The following is a 17,214-nucleotide window of genomic DNA, read 5'->3' on the forward strand; positions in this document are numbered from 1 at the left end:
GGAAACCACCAGCAGAAGAAAGTATGAGATTCTGGAATCAGGAATGAGATCCCGAGATGGGGGGTGCACTTCTATGTTAATTTTGATTATGTATTTAGATAAGATATTATGTATTCAACGTTTCAATATTATGTAGTATGTTGTTGTTTTTTCTTTATGAGAGGATGTAATGTGTATGTTTAAGTATTGTAGAAAAATAAAATTATTAAAAAAAAAAGACTGGAAAAGTTATCTTGGATTACATATACTGTCTGCTCTCAAGTCATGAAGCAAAGTCTTTTTCATGGCTAATTCAAAATTAATCTGGTCAGTTCTGGGCACTGATATCAATAGAGAGCGAGAGAGAAAGCAATTATCCATTTATCTCTGTTACAACCCAACAGAATATTAGTTCCTTGGAGTCCTCTTAAAACACCAACTACAGGCGCATTTGTACTCTCTGCTCTCCAAATTCTACAGTAAGAAAATCTAAGTTCTGTGACTGACATAGGTTATGCAAATTTTAATATTCTTCCTTATTTTCCATAATATATTCAGGTTGTGGTACTCATAGAAAAGAATAATACAAAGTACTGAAGTCTAGCTATGCCAACAAAGACGATTAAAAAGCCAAAAACTGGAACAAGACAGCTGCACTAATATGCTGTTCCTGGTGCATTTCAAGAGTTTTAAAAACTTCTTAAAGAGCTACTAAGGACTATCTCACTTCTGACTCACTCAAGGAAGACAGGTTCAAAATACATCAGGGACACTATATTGGTGCAATGGATTATTTTCTCATGGGCCAACACAGCTATCTTTGTTATTTGTTTTGTTACTGAGGTCTATTTACTTGAATACTGGAAAAGTGCTTAGGTTTCCATTCAGTTTCTCAGATTCTCAAGAAGTGGAATTCTATTCTATTATTCTAAACTTGTGTAAAATCCACACAGCCCAGATTATAAATGCAGTATCGATTCTGTACGTATTGAGAAAAATGTGATAATGGGAACAGAATACCACTTCATGAGAATCTAGACAACTACAAGAGCTAAAAATAATACAACTAGCCTGCTTAACTTATGACCCACCAAGCCAAATACAGTCCATCAGTCATGTATTTCAGCTGACCATGTGCTTAACTCTTTCCTACTCCCACTTTTCCTCACAATCCTACACAAGTAAGAAAAGTCAGGAGATATTATGCCCCAGCTGGGCTATCGTACTTAGCCAATCTGCTGCATTTGCCTTGGTAGAGAATGTCTGTTACACAGCCTATATTTTCTGTGGTTTCAGAGCAAGCCCAAGTTATTTTCCATCTTGCGGCAGATTATCAATTCCTACAGAAGACAGCTATAGCTACCCATCAGAACACACACTCACACACAAACCTGAAAAATGGCACACATTACTTTACTGGCCCCGCTTCCCTCAGAGCCTCAGTGAGGGCTCTGCTGGCTTGCTTCTATTCATGAGGTTGGTGGTAGACATTATATGGGAGATACACAGAAACCAAGAGCTGAGGTAGGGCCAGAATCTCGAGAACCCTAATATCCATAGTGCGGGATGCTTTGCAGCTAAGGAACACCAATAAGTGAAGAAAACCCAAAGCCAGCTAGTGAGACCATGGGAGAGAATTCTTTTTTATGTTTGCAATTTTTAAAGGGGACAGCAAATTACGTCAGCATTTTTAAACACATAGTTCCATTTTAAAGCTAGGGAAAATGGAGACTGAGAGACATACAATTTGCCTAGGCAAACAATGGTGCATAGGATTGCATATGAACACAGTTTCAGCCCTGGCTAATCACCTGAACCTACGCATTTTACTCAGTTATTCAAGTACCATTGCAGTGCATACAATTACAGCTTTAGAAGTTAAACAAAAACAAAGCCATCATAGTTATTGTGAAGAATTTCCAGCACCATGATTCACAATGATTTTTTTTGTAGAAAATTACTAAGGCTTGGGAGAGTTTTTTTGGTTTGTTTTTTGTTTTAAAACAAGCGATCCAACAGAATGTGTGCAAAGTTTTATAAACCGCCCAGAGAGCTTTGGCTATGGGGTGGTATATAAATGCAATAAATAAATAAATAAACTAAACCTTATTTCTCTAACCCTTTGGGGCCAGTGATAAAAGGAGACAAAAGAAAAGCGGCAGGAGATCCTCAATGGTGGAAGCACCATTTTGTGGGAAATTGCAGGTGAGCCTTTTACATAAATCGTGATTTTGTGCAAAATGGCAGCCGTAAATAGCACCATTTACACAACATTGCAAGCGGAAATGGTCTAATTATACCAAAAGCTTACCCATGATTTTCTGCAAAATGGCAGCTTGTGTGGCAGTGGGACACCCTGAGATTACCTGACTTGGCATGTGCTGAGTGTCTTGGAGGCCTGAGCGGCTGGATGTCTGCCAGACCCTCTGTATTTCTGTGACATTCCTAGTCACCAGTCGCTCCCACTCCATTTTCTGTCAGTCTATTACCTCTCATCTTTTCCTTCCACCACACGTGCTTTCACCTTTGAGGATCTCCTGCCACTTTTCTTTTGTCTCCTTTTATCACTGTCCCCAAAGGGTAGAGAAATACGATTTAGTTTATTTATTTCTTGCATTTATATACCGCCCCATAGCTGAAGCTATCTGGGCGGTTTACAAAACTTTGCACACTTTTGTAAAACTGCAGCAAGACACCACGTGTCAAGGTGCCCAAGGACCGTCTGGTGGCTCGCCCTGCACACTGAACAGGGTCGGACAGCTGGTGGGAAGTAGCGAGCAAGGCAGCGGCAGATGAGTTCAGCCATCCCTACTGGAGACAGAAATAACTCCATAACACTTCCAGCATTTGTGATGAGAACAAGGACACTCCTGTTTATGATTATCTATATGAAACAGACAAATATTTGGGAAGGAGCAGGTGGTTGTTTGTGAAGTATTTGGGATATACTTTAAGGGATGTAGACTGCAAAGGCTTCTGCGGAAGCTGAATTCCAGGAATAACTGGGCAAGGAAGTAAAAGACACTGAATCCAGACATGGGCTAGAGAAAAAGTAAAAAAACACACGCACACACCTCTCACATTTGTTCCCACCCTCTGCTGTTCTGGCACCCTCTCACAATGCAGGGAGAACGAATGAGTGGGCTGGCAGGCACAGATACAACTACAACCATTGCTCTGTCCTAGAATTTCCCTCCTCTCATCTTGTTCTTTCTTACTCCTGCAGCCCCACCTTCTCCAAGTCAATAGTAGGAGGGAAGCAATATCCAGGCTCAGATGTGAATGGAGGAAAGAGAGAAGGGAGCAGATAAACCGGAATTCGAAGCAGCTATGCAGAGATGAATATTGGAGTGTACAGAATTCCAATTATCTGCTGTCCTGAAAAAGGTGCCCCCAAATCCCTTGCCTGAGGTGGCTGTCTCAGTTTGCTTGATAGTAAAGCCACAGAATACAGTGGTCAAGAATCCACACAATCTACACTGTGAACTGGGTCCACAAAGATATCCTTCTGCATAAGGAAAGTGGCTTCTTCTTATGAACGAGCTAATCTACACCTCACCCTAGAGTTCTGTCAAAAACTGCTGATTTTGAAGAACATTGCAGAAGATGCAAGCAGCAAGCAAGTCTTACCTTTCTCTGTTAAATTTTAGAGAGTGCAGTATAGCAGGCCTCTTCTGACGCAAGTTCCATAAGTGTAACGTATCATCAGCCAAGGCACTCACAAGGGCTCCCTTAAAGAGAGAATAGGAAGCTTTGTCATGAGAACTGAAGAGATTTGGGTGATGTTGCACCTTTGCAATATCTTTAGGAATATTAGAGTACTAGTTACACAAGATACATTAGAGTCATATTCAAAATCACTTACAATATTTTGCACACAGCTGCTCAGTTTTGCATCACCAAACGACACGCTATCCATTATTATTTTAAAAAAATCAGTGATCAATTATCCTTTTTTCCGCTAAGCAAATTAGATTCTATCAATACCGAAAGGCCTTAACCCCCCCTCCCCACCGAAGGTGGTCTTGGACAAAAAAGCAAACTATAGTTTGCTACAAATCAGGAACAGAAGCTTCTCATCTCTACTTATGCACAGAAGGGGAAGAGGCAACATACGAGCCCAAGGCTGCTATGCTCCTAAGAGCAAAACATGGCTTTGCCATTAAATCTGAATGCAGCTATCACTATATGACAGTTGCTGTTTTCAAAAGTAATAGGTCACCCTACAACTCATTATTCCACAATAGGTTTAACTGTAGCCATTTGCACTAAACAACTTTCCTTCTCCTGCTTTGAACATATGCACTCTTAAATACTAACCAAACTTTTTTCTTTTTTTTACTTATTTAGACATTTTTAACTACTTTTTATAAGTCATTTGCCAGGCAAAAAGAAGAAACACACAAAATGGATGACAGGCTTACCAACCTCATTGATCAGAAACTGAAGCTGGATTACTGCAGCACCACTATCATGTTGGCAATAGCATTCAACTCCTGGCCGACCAAAACTGGCATTAGTTTCATTAAGGAATATTGGCTGTATATGAATTTGCACGGGAAACAAGAAGAGTTAAATAACAGCATCTACAATGTCAGCTACATCGCAGTGCTACTTTCAGGAAACCCAAAATGGAAATTAGTGAGCTCAAGAGAACGTTTCCCCTTATTTTTTTTAAAGATTGTAATTGTAGTTCATACTTGAAGGTTTGGTATTAAACCTGTTTAAAATGTAAGCATCACCACTATTTTTGGTGAGGTGAAGTCACCCGTTTTCTACTGATTTTCAATATATACATAGTAATTTGATTTTCTCACGTAGGACCACTGTGGCATGAATACTTTATTACATATAAAACTAAAAGGTCAAATAATCACAAAGTGATTTTAAGGGTTTCAGAACTGGTCATAGCCCGAGTAAAAATTAAATGAAACAGACAAATACTTCACGACTCTGAAGAAATATGACCAAGGAAAGAGTTCTTAAGAAATTTCTATTAAATGTAAGTTTACCTAGCATCACAGCAATGAAAAGTACAGTCTTAGTAATTAATGTTTTTACATTTCAGACTTTGTACAGACACTCATTACAGAAAAAATATCCATCATTCATCTAAGGATAAAAGAGGCTTTAAAATTACTTTAGGACACAATATACATTCATAGGATTGCACCCTTAATCATGTTTTAAAGCTTTTTAATATTTGAATAGAATGGTAGAATATCACAATTGAAGATTTCTTGGATCGGGTAAATTTCAATTATAAAAATGAACATGCTGCCAAAACTAGTATTTTTATTTTTAAATATACCCTTATCAGCAATAATTAAATGGCAAAAACTTACACTAAGTGTTAAAAAGATATGTTAAAAGCATACATACTTTAATATATCATCTGGTTTGGTTCTCAAAGAGCAGAAAATATGAGAGTTATTGCTGAGTCAAAAGCAGCTATAAAATTGTGCTATACTAAAAAGGTCTCACACTTATATACAACATAAAATTATCAAGACTTATCCCTGCAAATACTCAAAACACATTTTCACAATTCTAACCTGACAAATAGATATTTACAACTGATGAAGGGTTACAGAAAGAGGACGCAAACAAACCCTTGAACAAGGGGGCACAGGGCTTCACCTTGCTTCCTGGAAGGGCTGCATTACAGCGACAGCCTTTCCACGTGATGTGGGTAGCATCAGATTTGCTTGCATGCTGAATCCAATCAGTGTATATGCTATATGAAGCACCTCGCTTTCAAAATACGTCTGTTGCATTTATACTGTACATTTCCTGTACATTTGTTTTTTTAAAAAAACACCACATTATACACGAAGCAGAATTATAAAGGTTGTTTCAAGGTTTCCATCAAAAGTCTTTAATTCTCTGCCATTTAGCTTCAGAATGTCTGGTGAGGTAACAAAATTGATAATAATTTCAAATTCCAGACCTCTTAAATTCCATCCAAAATGAAGTCAGAAAATTAAAAAGATAATGACAGATATATTGTATTCCATTGACAAGCTTATGCAATGGACACCAAGCCAATCACCTTATTCCTCCCCAGTGTAAGTAATATCTACCAAGAGTAGGAGACAGGAGCAGACTATTATTTGTGCTGTTTTACAATTTTCAAAATACTGTTAAGAGAAAGCAGAGCAAAACTAAGCACTTCAAATTAAAATCTACTTCAATATGCAGAAACACTAACTTCATTGCATACTGGTTCATAAACCATGCTGAAAATAAACAAAGAAATTGATATTTAACCATTTGCTACAAGACACAATGAGCAGATGTCAATGAACAGAATCCATCATCCTCTATAATGCCATTTTATTTTACAGTGAGTTAATAGTTTGCCAACAAACAGCAGCTAATATTCAAACATACCAGAAACATAACATTTCTGGTATGTTTGAATATTATATAATCATGGTTTCTATGGAAGTATTACTGAGAATTAAACTAGACACAACACTATTTGGATCTCTCATGATCCAGTCCACAACTGAGATTTCCCACTCAAAAAGCACAGAAAAGTAAAACTAATCTAAATAGTACATCCAACATCCAATAGCATAGAATAGGCTGTTTTCAAAATTGGGGGAATTTTCTAATCTATTTCCCTATCTAAATTCTTCTCAAAGTTAATACTGGCTTTGAAATACCCTGGGGGTAGAGGGTGTTTCAAAGTTGGTGCACCTCACAGAGTTTCACAGACTGTCTTCCAACCAAACACTGAGCTCTCTCAGGCAGCGGCCTCTCTTTCCTCAGGGCAGAAGGGTGCTACCCTCAACCACTTTCTGGTTCCTCCCAGAGCCACAACGAACTCTCTCCAAATCCAGTACTTCTCTTACGTTGTTACAGGGGTGGGGTGGGGGATGACGACTAGATAGGAACAGATGCTCTATGGGGTCAATTTTTAAAATAAATAAATAAATCAACAAATACTGTCTAGCAAAAGCAGCAAGACATGTTTAAGCAGATGTGTTTACAGTTAGGGTATTAATTTGGTGTCCACCCCCCTCCCATCTTTCAGAACTGCATTAATCAATTAAATTAGCAAAACCTATTATTAACATGTAACTATACCAAGAGATAAACTGAGGACTTAAACGTACACAGAAATAAGGGTACAATCCTATAAGACCTACTGAACTCAGTGGGACTTATTTCTGTGTAAACTTGCATAGGATTGGACAGTACATATCATCACACTTTTTAAACTAGACTATTCTATTGATCATTTTATCTTACACCAAAGTGCTACATACTGTACAAGCTCACACTACACTGTGAGTAGTGTTAGAAGGGTTTTGCTTTCAGGATTTCAAGCGGTTCAAGATATTCAAAGTGAGGTTAAATTCAAACATCAAACATTCAAAATACGCTAAAATGGAGCTGGAATATTATATTTGATTAAATATTTCAATGATTACAACTCAAGGAGAAACAGAAGTTAAATTACTAAATTATTCAGTGTGAAAGCATTCGTTCAACTCTGAATAATACACAATTATCAGTAGTGCTTTTGCATAAGCAGCTTAATGATTTAACACAGTCCTAACTTTAATAGCAGCAGAAGTCAAGACAACTGGACTTCTACTATGAGGCAGTGTAAAGCTGGCATCTCTCCTTGTTTATCAAAATGTTAACTGATGCAATGTCACTCTATAAAGCACAATTGTAAATATACAATAAGAACTAGCAGAGAGGGACAAACTGCCACGCACTCCATGTATCTTCTGCTGTCCAGCAGCAAAGCATAGGCATTCAAGACTAAACAACTTTTAAACAACAGCTCCACACATCTGAACAAAAAATCCACATTATCACAAAGCAGCCAGCTGTATCAACTGTACAAATCACTTATCTCAGGCACTGAATGAACACCCTGAAGTTATACAGACATAGCTAAATGGTAACCCTTTTAGGATTTCTTTGCTACCGTATTCTAAGATACCCTACCACAAGTACAACTAGCCACTCAAGTTATGAGTCTCTGAGTTTGTCATTATAAACAATGACACAATTTTCCAATGAAAACAACAGATTTTGTTTCACACCATTAAAAATATTAAGGCAAGATTCCTGTCATTTTAGGCATAATGCCTAAGCGAAAGTAGTCTGAAGGTTATGAGTTTAATGCAAATCATCATACACTTGTAAAGGAAGAAAAATCCCAAGCTTTCAGCAAAAAAACTCCAAAAAGCAACTATTTAAAAAAGGAAACTGTATATAGTGCACATTTTAGAATAATAATATTTTATTCTCTGGGCTTCCTTATGCACAAGATAAACAATTTAACTAAATTAATCAGAAAATGCTTACACAAACACACATGCACACACCAATGGGGCGCAACTAAGTATGTAAATTACGCTGCACTAACATAAACTACTATAGTGTTAGCTATTGAAGCTCCCATCCCTATTATGTCCCAAACAACCACCTTCAGATATACACACATGAAACTGGAGGGATAGAATCACAATAGATAACTGTGATTCCACCTCCCCATCCCTCAGGTCTTGTCTGCTATACCCAACATTACTGCAAACATCTTATGTGGAAATACCTAGTCATGCATATCTATGGTCAATCACATCACATCACAGTTTATGTATATATATTCCACCCTATTTGATCACTAAGCCAGAAGGATATTGACAAGTCACAATTGTTTAGATCATACAGACAGAAGAATATTTACAAGTCAGAGTAGTTTAGACGATATAGTTGCTTTACGGCTGTTCACACTAGGCTGGTGTAAACTATGTACCATATAGATTAAATATATACTAATATCAAATTCATTCTTTCTGAGTCTGGAACCTTATGTGGCGAAAACAGCATCATCCACAAGGGAGAGATATCAGCAGGCTTGGTGGAACCTCAAGGTTTGCAGCAGTACGAACAAAAGAATGAAGGGAGAACAGTTCAAAAACAACTGAGCATGCTCTGTGGGCATGGAATGCTAACAGACCACTGGGAAAGGGGACAGAAAATCAGGGCTGGGGGGTGGAAGAGAAATGGAATGACGTACCTTGGAAGTCAGCATGGCTGGCTGTCAGGCATACTGGACGGGAGCATTGCAACAGTTTGTTCCAGGTCCCACTGATTAAAGAGGAAATTCGCATTTATGGTTCCCTCATAATCACAGTATATGTTCAACCTTGCCTATTTTCACATGTTCATTTTGTGCTATTTATATTTGGGTTTATTTTTAATTTCATCTTGATTATTATTTCTCATAAAATACTTATGAAATCCTTGATGAGTCTTAGCAAAAGGGCACAATTAATAAAAAAAGCAGTTTTAAATTCACAAATTGATATACTGGCTTTATAAATAATTTGTGAATTGTTCATGGCACTTATCATGCATAACAGCTTCAGATGACAGACTACTGCACATCCAATATAGTTCTATATAAATATTTCAGCAACAGATATTAAACACATAGCATTTGTAGAATATTTTTTGAATGTTCAAAATACTTCACATTATGTTATTTAGCGCCCACATCAATCTTGTAAAGATGATTATACTCAGGGGAGGGGGGGAAATGTAAAGGAGGGCCTTGTTAAGGCCACCTAATGAATTTGTGGCAAAGGTGAAATTTGAACCAGAGATCACGTGAATCTTAGCTATTATCTATACAAGCTCTCATTAGAAGTGATTCATTAAATACAAACACAAAGTTTATATGAAACAATATACACAACCACAGTTCAGCCCTCCGAGATTGTTCCTTCCCCTGGCTCCACCCATTTCTCCCATATGCTGATTGGCAGTTTCCTAGCTCTTGTGCAGTCCTATCCCCATTCTTTAAAATGTATTTACTTTCAGTATTTTTATTCCTCTCTTCAGACAAAAACAGCTCCTGGAGCAGCTTACAAATAATCAGTAAAAGAAGACAGTCCCTGCCCAGGGGCTTACAATTTAAAAGGACAAAACACACAAGGAAAAGGGAAGAGATGGGGGAAATGGCTGGTGGAATGGCCCAGGTTCCCATTAAAATGCCTCTCCTAAGGCGTAATTACTAGCAGTAAGAGCTTTAAGCTGAAACAGGCTGCCATTTTTGGTCCTGCCTGTTTTGCCTTTAGACTACCACCACCACTGGAATGCAGCCCTTGGGGTGAACACCCCTAACTTAGATAAAAGTGCAGTTTTTCACACACACATTCACATCCAAAAAGTAATGCCTTCATGTGACATGTGCACAGTGATGACTAACAATATTTAACTCTTTCCTGAAAACTGGTCACACTTATAGCTGGACATATAAAAAAGGAAATAGAAGTCATATTTAGTAAACATCTTATTGCTATGACTAAATAAGGATTATTTGAATACTATTGATTGTATAATTTAGATTTTATTGGGTTAAGGATGTTTATTCTGCTACCTTCAAAACTATTCATTTGTTACACATGCTTCTTTATTTCTCCCCTAAAGTTAGGGCGGGAGCATGAAGAAGCCTGGAACCCATAAAAGTAGCAAAATTGCTCCAGAACATACATCATCCAGAAGGCTCCTTTTATATCCACCCCAAAGCCTGCATTTACCCAACAAGGCACTTGAGCTCTTTCCATGAAATGCTAGATTCAAAATGCTTCTAAAGTTTCAAAGGCAACTTTATGACATATTAGGCTTCTTAAAAAAGTAAAAAAGAGGTCAGAAGTTTCAATTTGCACAATAAGTTAGAGATGTCTAGGTGCACAGAAAATAGCAAAACAGATTTCATGTACCAATATTAGATGGCTCCTAAAAACAAAGCACAAAGCTAACTCAGCCAAAAGTTTATCATGAAACTTTTGTTTTGTTATTGGTTTTACAAAAGTCATACTGAACAGCCTGAATTATAATATTCTCTGGGAGTTCTTAATACAACCAGGTTAATAGGTCACATGATATTCACAGGAATTCTTAATATACAGGTCTTAATACGATCAGGTGTACAGGTCACATCATTGCAACTAACCAAAACAAGGCATAACAACTTCCTGGGTACCAGTCCTTCTATTACTCCAGCCAATACTATTATTTCATTCAAACTTTAAAGCTTGCACACTTTGGTTTAGCGTAATAATAGGATTACCCTAATATGGATTTTAGACATTTCCCCGCCCCCCTTTTACAGGGAATATAGCTACTTTTGCTTTTAATTTATGAGTTACGTATGGAAAAACAGACCCATAGGTCTACTGTGTTAAAACTCAAAAAATGTACATCATTTTTGCCTATAATAAAAAATTAGAAATTATTGGGTACTGATAGTTGGAGAAGCATGATATTCTGTTTTCTATCCTATTGAGTCCTCTAGACTCAAAAAGGGTGTTATCCTGCACATAGTTGGCCTAATAAATGTAGCAGAAAGGTGGAATTGCTGGAAAAATTGAGGGGAGGGACTCTCACTTGCATGAGCAAAACATGTTTGAATCAAAAGCTATGCAGATGTTCATAATATATTCATAAAAGTTTAGAATCTCAGCAGAAGGGATAGCGTGTAGTATAATACAGAATTCACTCCTATAAACCATAAAGAATAGGACTAAACTAAGTGCTCTTTAATTTCATTTGCCTTTTGGTAGGGGGTACTGATGAATTTTTAATTCTATTTGATAAATATGTGGGAAAGTGTGTGTATGTGTGTTTATAATCAGATACGATTTTCATAATAACTGGAGAAACGGGACAAAATTCCACTGGAGTCTCTGTAACTTGAATTAAGTCAGAGTTGCCTAATAACTAAGATAAATTCTTTGACTGTTTCTCAGGTTTTTGCAAAACATTTGGAGAGTCAGAAGTTTGCCCACCTTGGCATGGCAGTACAGGATGTGGAAGATGTTGTAGTAAACGCTACGGGGGGACGATGACAGGCATTTATTAGGCTATTACCTGAGACCCATTATTGGCCCAATTCACATGTCAAGGTAAGCCAGATAAGCCAGAACTGCTGAGAATTTGGGCTTATCTTGAAGTCTGCAATCCTGCTCATGCATGCTGCTCAGTGGCTCCTGTTTGGCTGTTCCTGCCATCCAACCTCTGTTCATGGTTTGTTTAGTGTAGCGTTCAAACTAGGATCCTTGGCTTTTGCTCTCCTAGCAAGCCTTGGCTTATGATCCTTTATCTGAGAGCAAAAAGGCCAGGGTTTGGATGCAATGCTTAACAAGCCACTGATAGATACTGCCTAGCTCATTTAGCTGCTTGCGCTGGCAGAAGAAGCCAGCATGCTTGCTCGCTCACAATAAGGCAGAATTCTCAGCAGTTCTGACTTCCTATGATCTGTGAACTGGACGCCATGTTTTGTTCCAGTTCATGGCAAATACTTTTTCTGTCTGGATTTATATATAGTAATTTCAGATGAACCACCAATCAAAAAGTACTATATATCTATTCCATCTTTCCTTAAGGCATTTTTGAGTAGTAAGAAAAAAAGAAAAAAAGATGTAGGCAGTGGGAAAATGTAGGAGCCTTACAAACGAAAGACAACGTTGTCTGGACCACTCAAAAAATTCTGCAAGCGAGGCAGAGCAATTGAACCATAAAAGCCTAATCTAAAAGCACCCATAATCAATAGACCTATAGATCTTGGCTAAAGGTTCTGAGTTTTTTTGCTAGGATTTGTGTGCAGGTAATTATGGAGTAAATCCTCTTGGGGTGGCATCCCTAAAGGGATGGGGCTCTTCTATTTTGGGTTTGCCTCCTTGACTCAGATTATAAGCAAGTAACTCCTCCTGAAGCTTGCCTTGATGTTTCTCTTCTAGAAGGTGACTGCTTCCCACCGTCCACCGCCTCCACCCTTGACTCTAGGCTTGGGAATTCATAGTTAAGAGTTCTCCCAGCAGGCTCATTATTCTTCTGTTTGGATCACTTGTTCATCTAACAAACAGGGTTGATCACCAAGACTATGCTCCTACCAAATCCTGGCCTTCCTTCCGCAGGGCTGCCAAGGGCTGTAACTAAGTGAATTCAGAGTGGTTTGCCACCAGGCGAGTTAACCTCTTCTCTCCTTTCTTCTTGACTTCTCTCCATGTTCTCTCCTTTCCTTTCCTCTTCATCATTTCTTCCAGGCCCTCCAGTTCCTTTCTCTTCAGCCTTTCCTATTTCTCTTTCCAGCTCTTTCTCACCTTCTTTCATTCCCTCTGCTACCTCTCTTTCTTTTTTCACCTTATCTTCCCCTACAATGTTCGCTTGCCACTTGCAGCTGTAAGTCAGCAAAGTGGTCAGGATGGATCACAGAGAAGCAACGGCTATCTGACTTATCAGATGGGACCATTGCCATCTGCAGCCATCCTGACTGGACTGATGGGAGGAGGCCAATGAATCTTCACAGGGTGCTCTGCCTAGCACTATCCATGCTGCTAATATGAGGCAGAAAATCAAGAATAGCTTGGTCTGGCCACATTTTTCTTGTTTACCCAATAGCCTTTATGCAGCTCATTCCTTCTTAGTTATTGCCTTTGACTACATACAGACTGTAACTCATCTAGTTATCTATGAAGTGTAAACACTGCTCTTAGGAAAGCAACAGATCTCTCATCTCCAACTCATTTCCTCTATGAACACAAAAGATTGCAGCAGATATTTTGATTAAGACACCTGATTGACTCTGTACATATCAGAACTGGGGCTTACTACTTGCCTTTGCATGCCCTTGTTTTTCTTTTCACAGCAGCCAAAACCTGAAGATGAAATTTAAATTTATGTGTGTGGGACAAACTTTGCAGCACTGTACTAGTAAGACAGAGGGGGAATACGTGCATGCAAAGAGGAAAACAATCTGCATTAAACTTTTCTGCCAACAGAAATAAACTTCCATGGGTGTGGGTGTGTGAAGGGGTACATTAATAAGTTACAAGCAAATTACTTTAGAAATAGCTTCCAAGGCACAGAAGCAGCATAAAGAAAGGAGAAAGCAGTGGGTACCTTTCAAGTTCATTTTGCAATATGGGAAATGATGCCAGACTAGGGCGAAAGCCAGAATTGCTTTGCAATGTTTATTCCCAAGGGGTGATATGTTTATACACCATTTTTATACTATGTTTTGAGATTTGGTTATGCCCGTTCAACCATGTTTTGCGAATTCATGTCAATTGTTTCCTGTTAAGCAAAGTAGCGTTTAGCAATTTTTTGACTTCCAGAATTCCTAAATAATAAACTTGATCAAAGTTTAGAGCAGACATCCTCAATGGGGCATGCTCCAGAGGCGTTGGCCATGCTGGCTGGGATGATGGGACCTAAATGGTACCAAGATGGGGAAGGTGGTTTAGACACATATGAACATAAGACCAAGAACATCAAAGTTTAGTAAATTTCTAGAGCATTTAGGTCTTAGCTAGACCTAAGGTTTATCCCGGGACCGTCCCTGCCTGCTCCCGGGATATCCTGTGTGTCATTTACATGAACAGGGATGACCTCAGCATGATCCTGGGATAAACCTTAGGTCTAGCTAAGGCCTTAGACTGATCTAGGCATTCTGCAACATTTCCAACTCTGGACTTTGACAACACTGATCCTTGGTTGTAGAATTCAGAGACTGAAGAGTATTTAAAAAGCAGCTTGCTACTGCTACTTCAACTTTCATTTTAGCTTTTACTTTTAAGATCATCCCCCACTATATTTGGGGTGGGGAGTAATTGTTCTTGTTTCCTACAAGACTGCAGCTTTATTCAGGCCAGGTTATGGAATAGATTTCTCAGATTTAATATAATATCATTCCATGAAAGTTTATACAGAAGTTAAACTCTCTTGAGTTCAAAGGGAAGAAGCATGCATAAGATTGTTTTATTTGATTATTCATATACCGTATTTCTTCGATTCTAAGATGCCCTTTTCCCCCCAAATTAACATCTCTAAAAATGGGGTGCGCCTTAGAATCGATGGCGTCTTAGAATCGAAGAAATACAGTACTACATTTCTATAAATAAAAATGCTGAAGAAATAAAAGATAAAGATTTTTAAAAATGTAAAGTTTTACAGCTTTAGATTACAGTTTTAAGCATTTTATCAGGACAATTTGCATCAATAAGCATTTAAATTCATCTCAAGTTTTTAATTGTAAAAAACACCACTTGTTTAAAGCTCCTAACTAAACTAGCAAACTATTTCAAATTAAAACCCTAGACATATTTTATTAATTGTACTTGACATATTTTGTCTTTCAACAGGTTTCCAGAATGTCTTACAAAAAGGTACAATGAAGCACATGAGTGCTCCCACATGAACTATATCAGCCAGTAAGTACAAAAATAGGGTGTACACTGGCAAAACAGTCTTATGTTCAGTTTTCTTGTAAAGTTCTATTGCTACATTTAACTGAAACTTAAAAATCATCTAGCAGAAAAGGAACAAAGTATACTTCTAGAAAGTTAAGTCTGAATATTGTGCATTATTCATCTCTTGTTACCTTTGCTTCCTTTCATTTCCTTCAACAACTCCCACTATCAAAATTTTAAGATGATAAGCTCCTTACCATGAAGAGGCAGATTTTACAATATAAAGTGTCATTACTCATGAGAAAATTTAAAGCAGCAAATTTTAAAAAGGGGGAAAGCAAAAAACCAAGACAGAAAACAAAATAAAGGCAATTAAAAGGATCTCAATTATTAACAGACAAAAGAACAAGATGGGACATCAAGTGGCACCTAAAATATATATAATAAAGGTGACAGCCAAACATGTCCAGGAAGGGCGTTCCAAAGTTTGGGTGGTACCACCAAGAAGGCCCTCTCTCTAGTAGCCTGATCTTGGAAGATGGTGGTATCCTGGGCAAGATCTTATTTGGCAGGCAGGGCCATGTGGAAAGCAGTGCTCCGTATAGGCAGGGAACCTGAACATGAGGTCTTCCAAATGATTCCCATCCACCCTAGCCGGCATAACCAATGGTGAAGGATAATAGGAGTTGCGAACCAACAACATCTGGAGTGCCACACATTCCCTATCCCTGCTTTTAGGTATCATCCTACTCCTATGGTATTTGTTTCAACTATCCACTTTGCTTCATCAAAAATGTACAAAATATCTTTTCAGAAACACTGACAACACAATTGTTACACACGTCACAACACAATTAGAGCCCAAATAAGCTGGTGCACTCACAAGGACATACTGCTCTCTCAGGCGAGTGGAGACCACATACTTTATACTGATGCATTATCTCTCTCAGTAGATAAGCCATTCTTGCTTATGCAGCATCTTCTATTAAAGTTAAACCAACATGACTTGTCAAACACTGAAAATGCATAGTCATCTGGTGCTACAATTGCAGAAGGAGCAGCTGGACTATGACCTACCATAAAACTGATAAACTATCTTGAGACCTAAGGCTTTAAGGCATTTAATACTCCCAAAATGTCCTGGTGGGATATCTGCACTAGGACCATGTCACATAAGGAGTGGTGTCACCATCCTGACAGAGAATAGCTGCACTAAAGGGCACAGCCACAGTCCATTTTGTTTCCCCACACCTCCCTCCCAATCAAATGTATATTGCAACATTGGGGTAGGGAGAGTTCATTAAAAAAAACTTCTCAGAGAAAAAGTCTCCATTTTGGTGCAAAAAAGCATATGAAAGCCTTTGATTTTTCATTTATTTTAATGTTCTATTCAAGTCAAACCATCTTGTCATCTGAATGAGGATTAGAGAATTGAGGAAGGCAACCAGCAGGTCATAAAGAAGTTCAGATTCACCTATGTTGCGAGCAACACTGTTGCAGCCTGAGTAGCTTATGGTGAATTTGCATGTCCTTACATCATGCATTTAATCAAATATACTTTAGTGACATTAAGGTCATGGCTAGACCAGGCCTATATCCTGAAATTGTCCCGGGATCATCCCTGTGCTTCCAAATGACACACAGATGAACTCAGGAGCAGGCAGGGACGACCCCTTCATTTGCCTGGGATAATCCTTAGGTCTAGCTAAAGCCTAAGATTGGATTATCTGTCCTTCATGAGACTGCCTTTGAAAAGCTTTTGGAAACTACATCTGTGCTAAATGCTGCAGCCAGGGCTGTGGCTTGATCTGACTTTTTGTTGCGTACAACTCCATTCTAGACTTGAACTCAAAGTGCTGATCATTACCTTGTGGCCTGATTACTTTTGGGATCAATTGCTGCCACATGGAACTACCTGTCTGCTCAGAGAGTTGGAAGAAGGACTTTTGCACATTCCTCTGCTGTCAGAGGCAAGGGTGGGTGTTGGAAGACATTCTCCATTGCAGCA

General features: G+C 38.4%; 1 protein-coding gene across 7 annotated transcripts in view; it reads right to left on the reverse strand.

Annotated features, from left to right (window-relative positions):
- The window catches only part of STXBP5 (syntaxin binding protein 5), a 129,412-nt gene that overhangs the window by 101,011 nt on the left and 11,187 nt on the right, over positions 1 to 17,214 (reverse strand). For all 7 annotated transcript variants that reach the window (XM_063124561.1, XM_063124564.1, XM_063124562.1 and 4 more), the window contains exons 3-4: positions 4,408 to 4,489; positions 3,610 to 3,710 (exon numbers count right to left, since the gene is read on the reverse strand). In XM_063124561.1, the coding sequence (XP_062980631.1) occupies positions 3,610 to 3,710; positions 4,408 to 4,489 (183 nt within the window). The remainder of the gene's footprint in view (positions 1 to 3,609; positions 3,711 to 4,407; positions 4,490 to 17,214) is intronic.

The sequence above is a fragment of the Elgaria multicarinata genome, chromosome 4 (genome assembly GCF_023053635.1).
Source record: "Elgaria multicarinata webbii isolate HBS135686 ecotype San Diego chromosome 4, rElgMul1.1.pri, whole genome shotgun sequence".
In the NCBI taxonomy this organism is placed as follows: domain Eukaryota; kingdom Metazoa; phylum Chordata; class Lepidosauria; order Squamata; family Anguidae; genus Elgaria; species Elgaria multicarinata.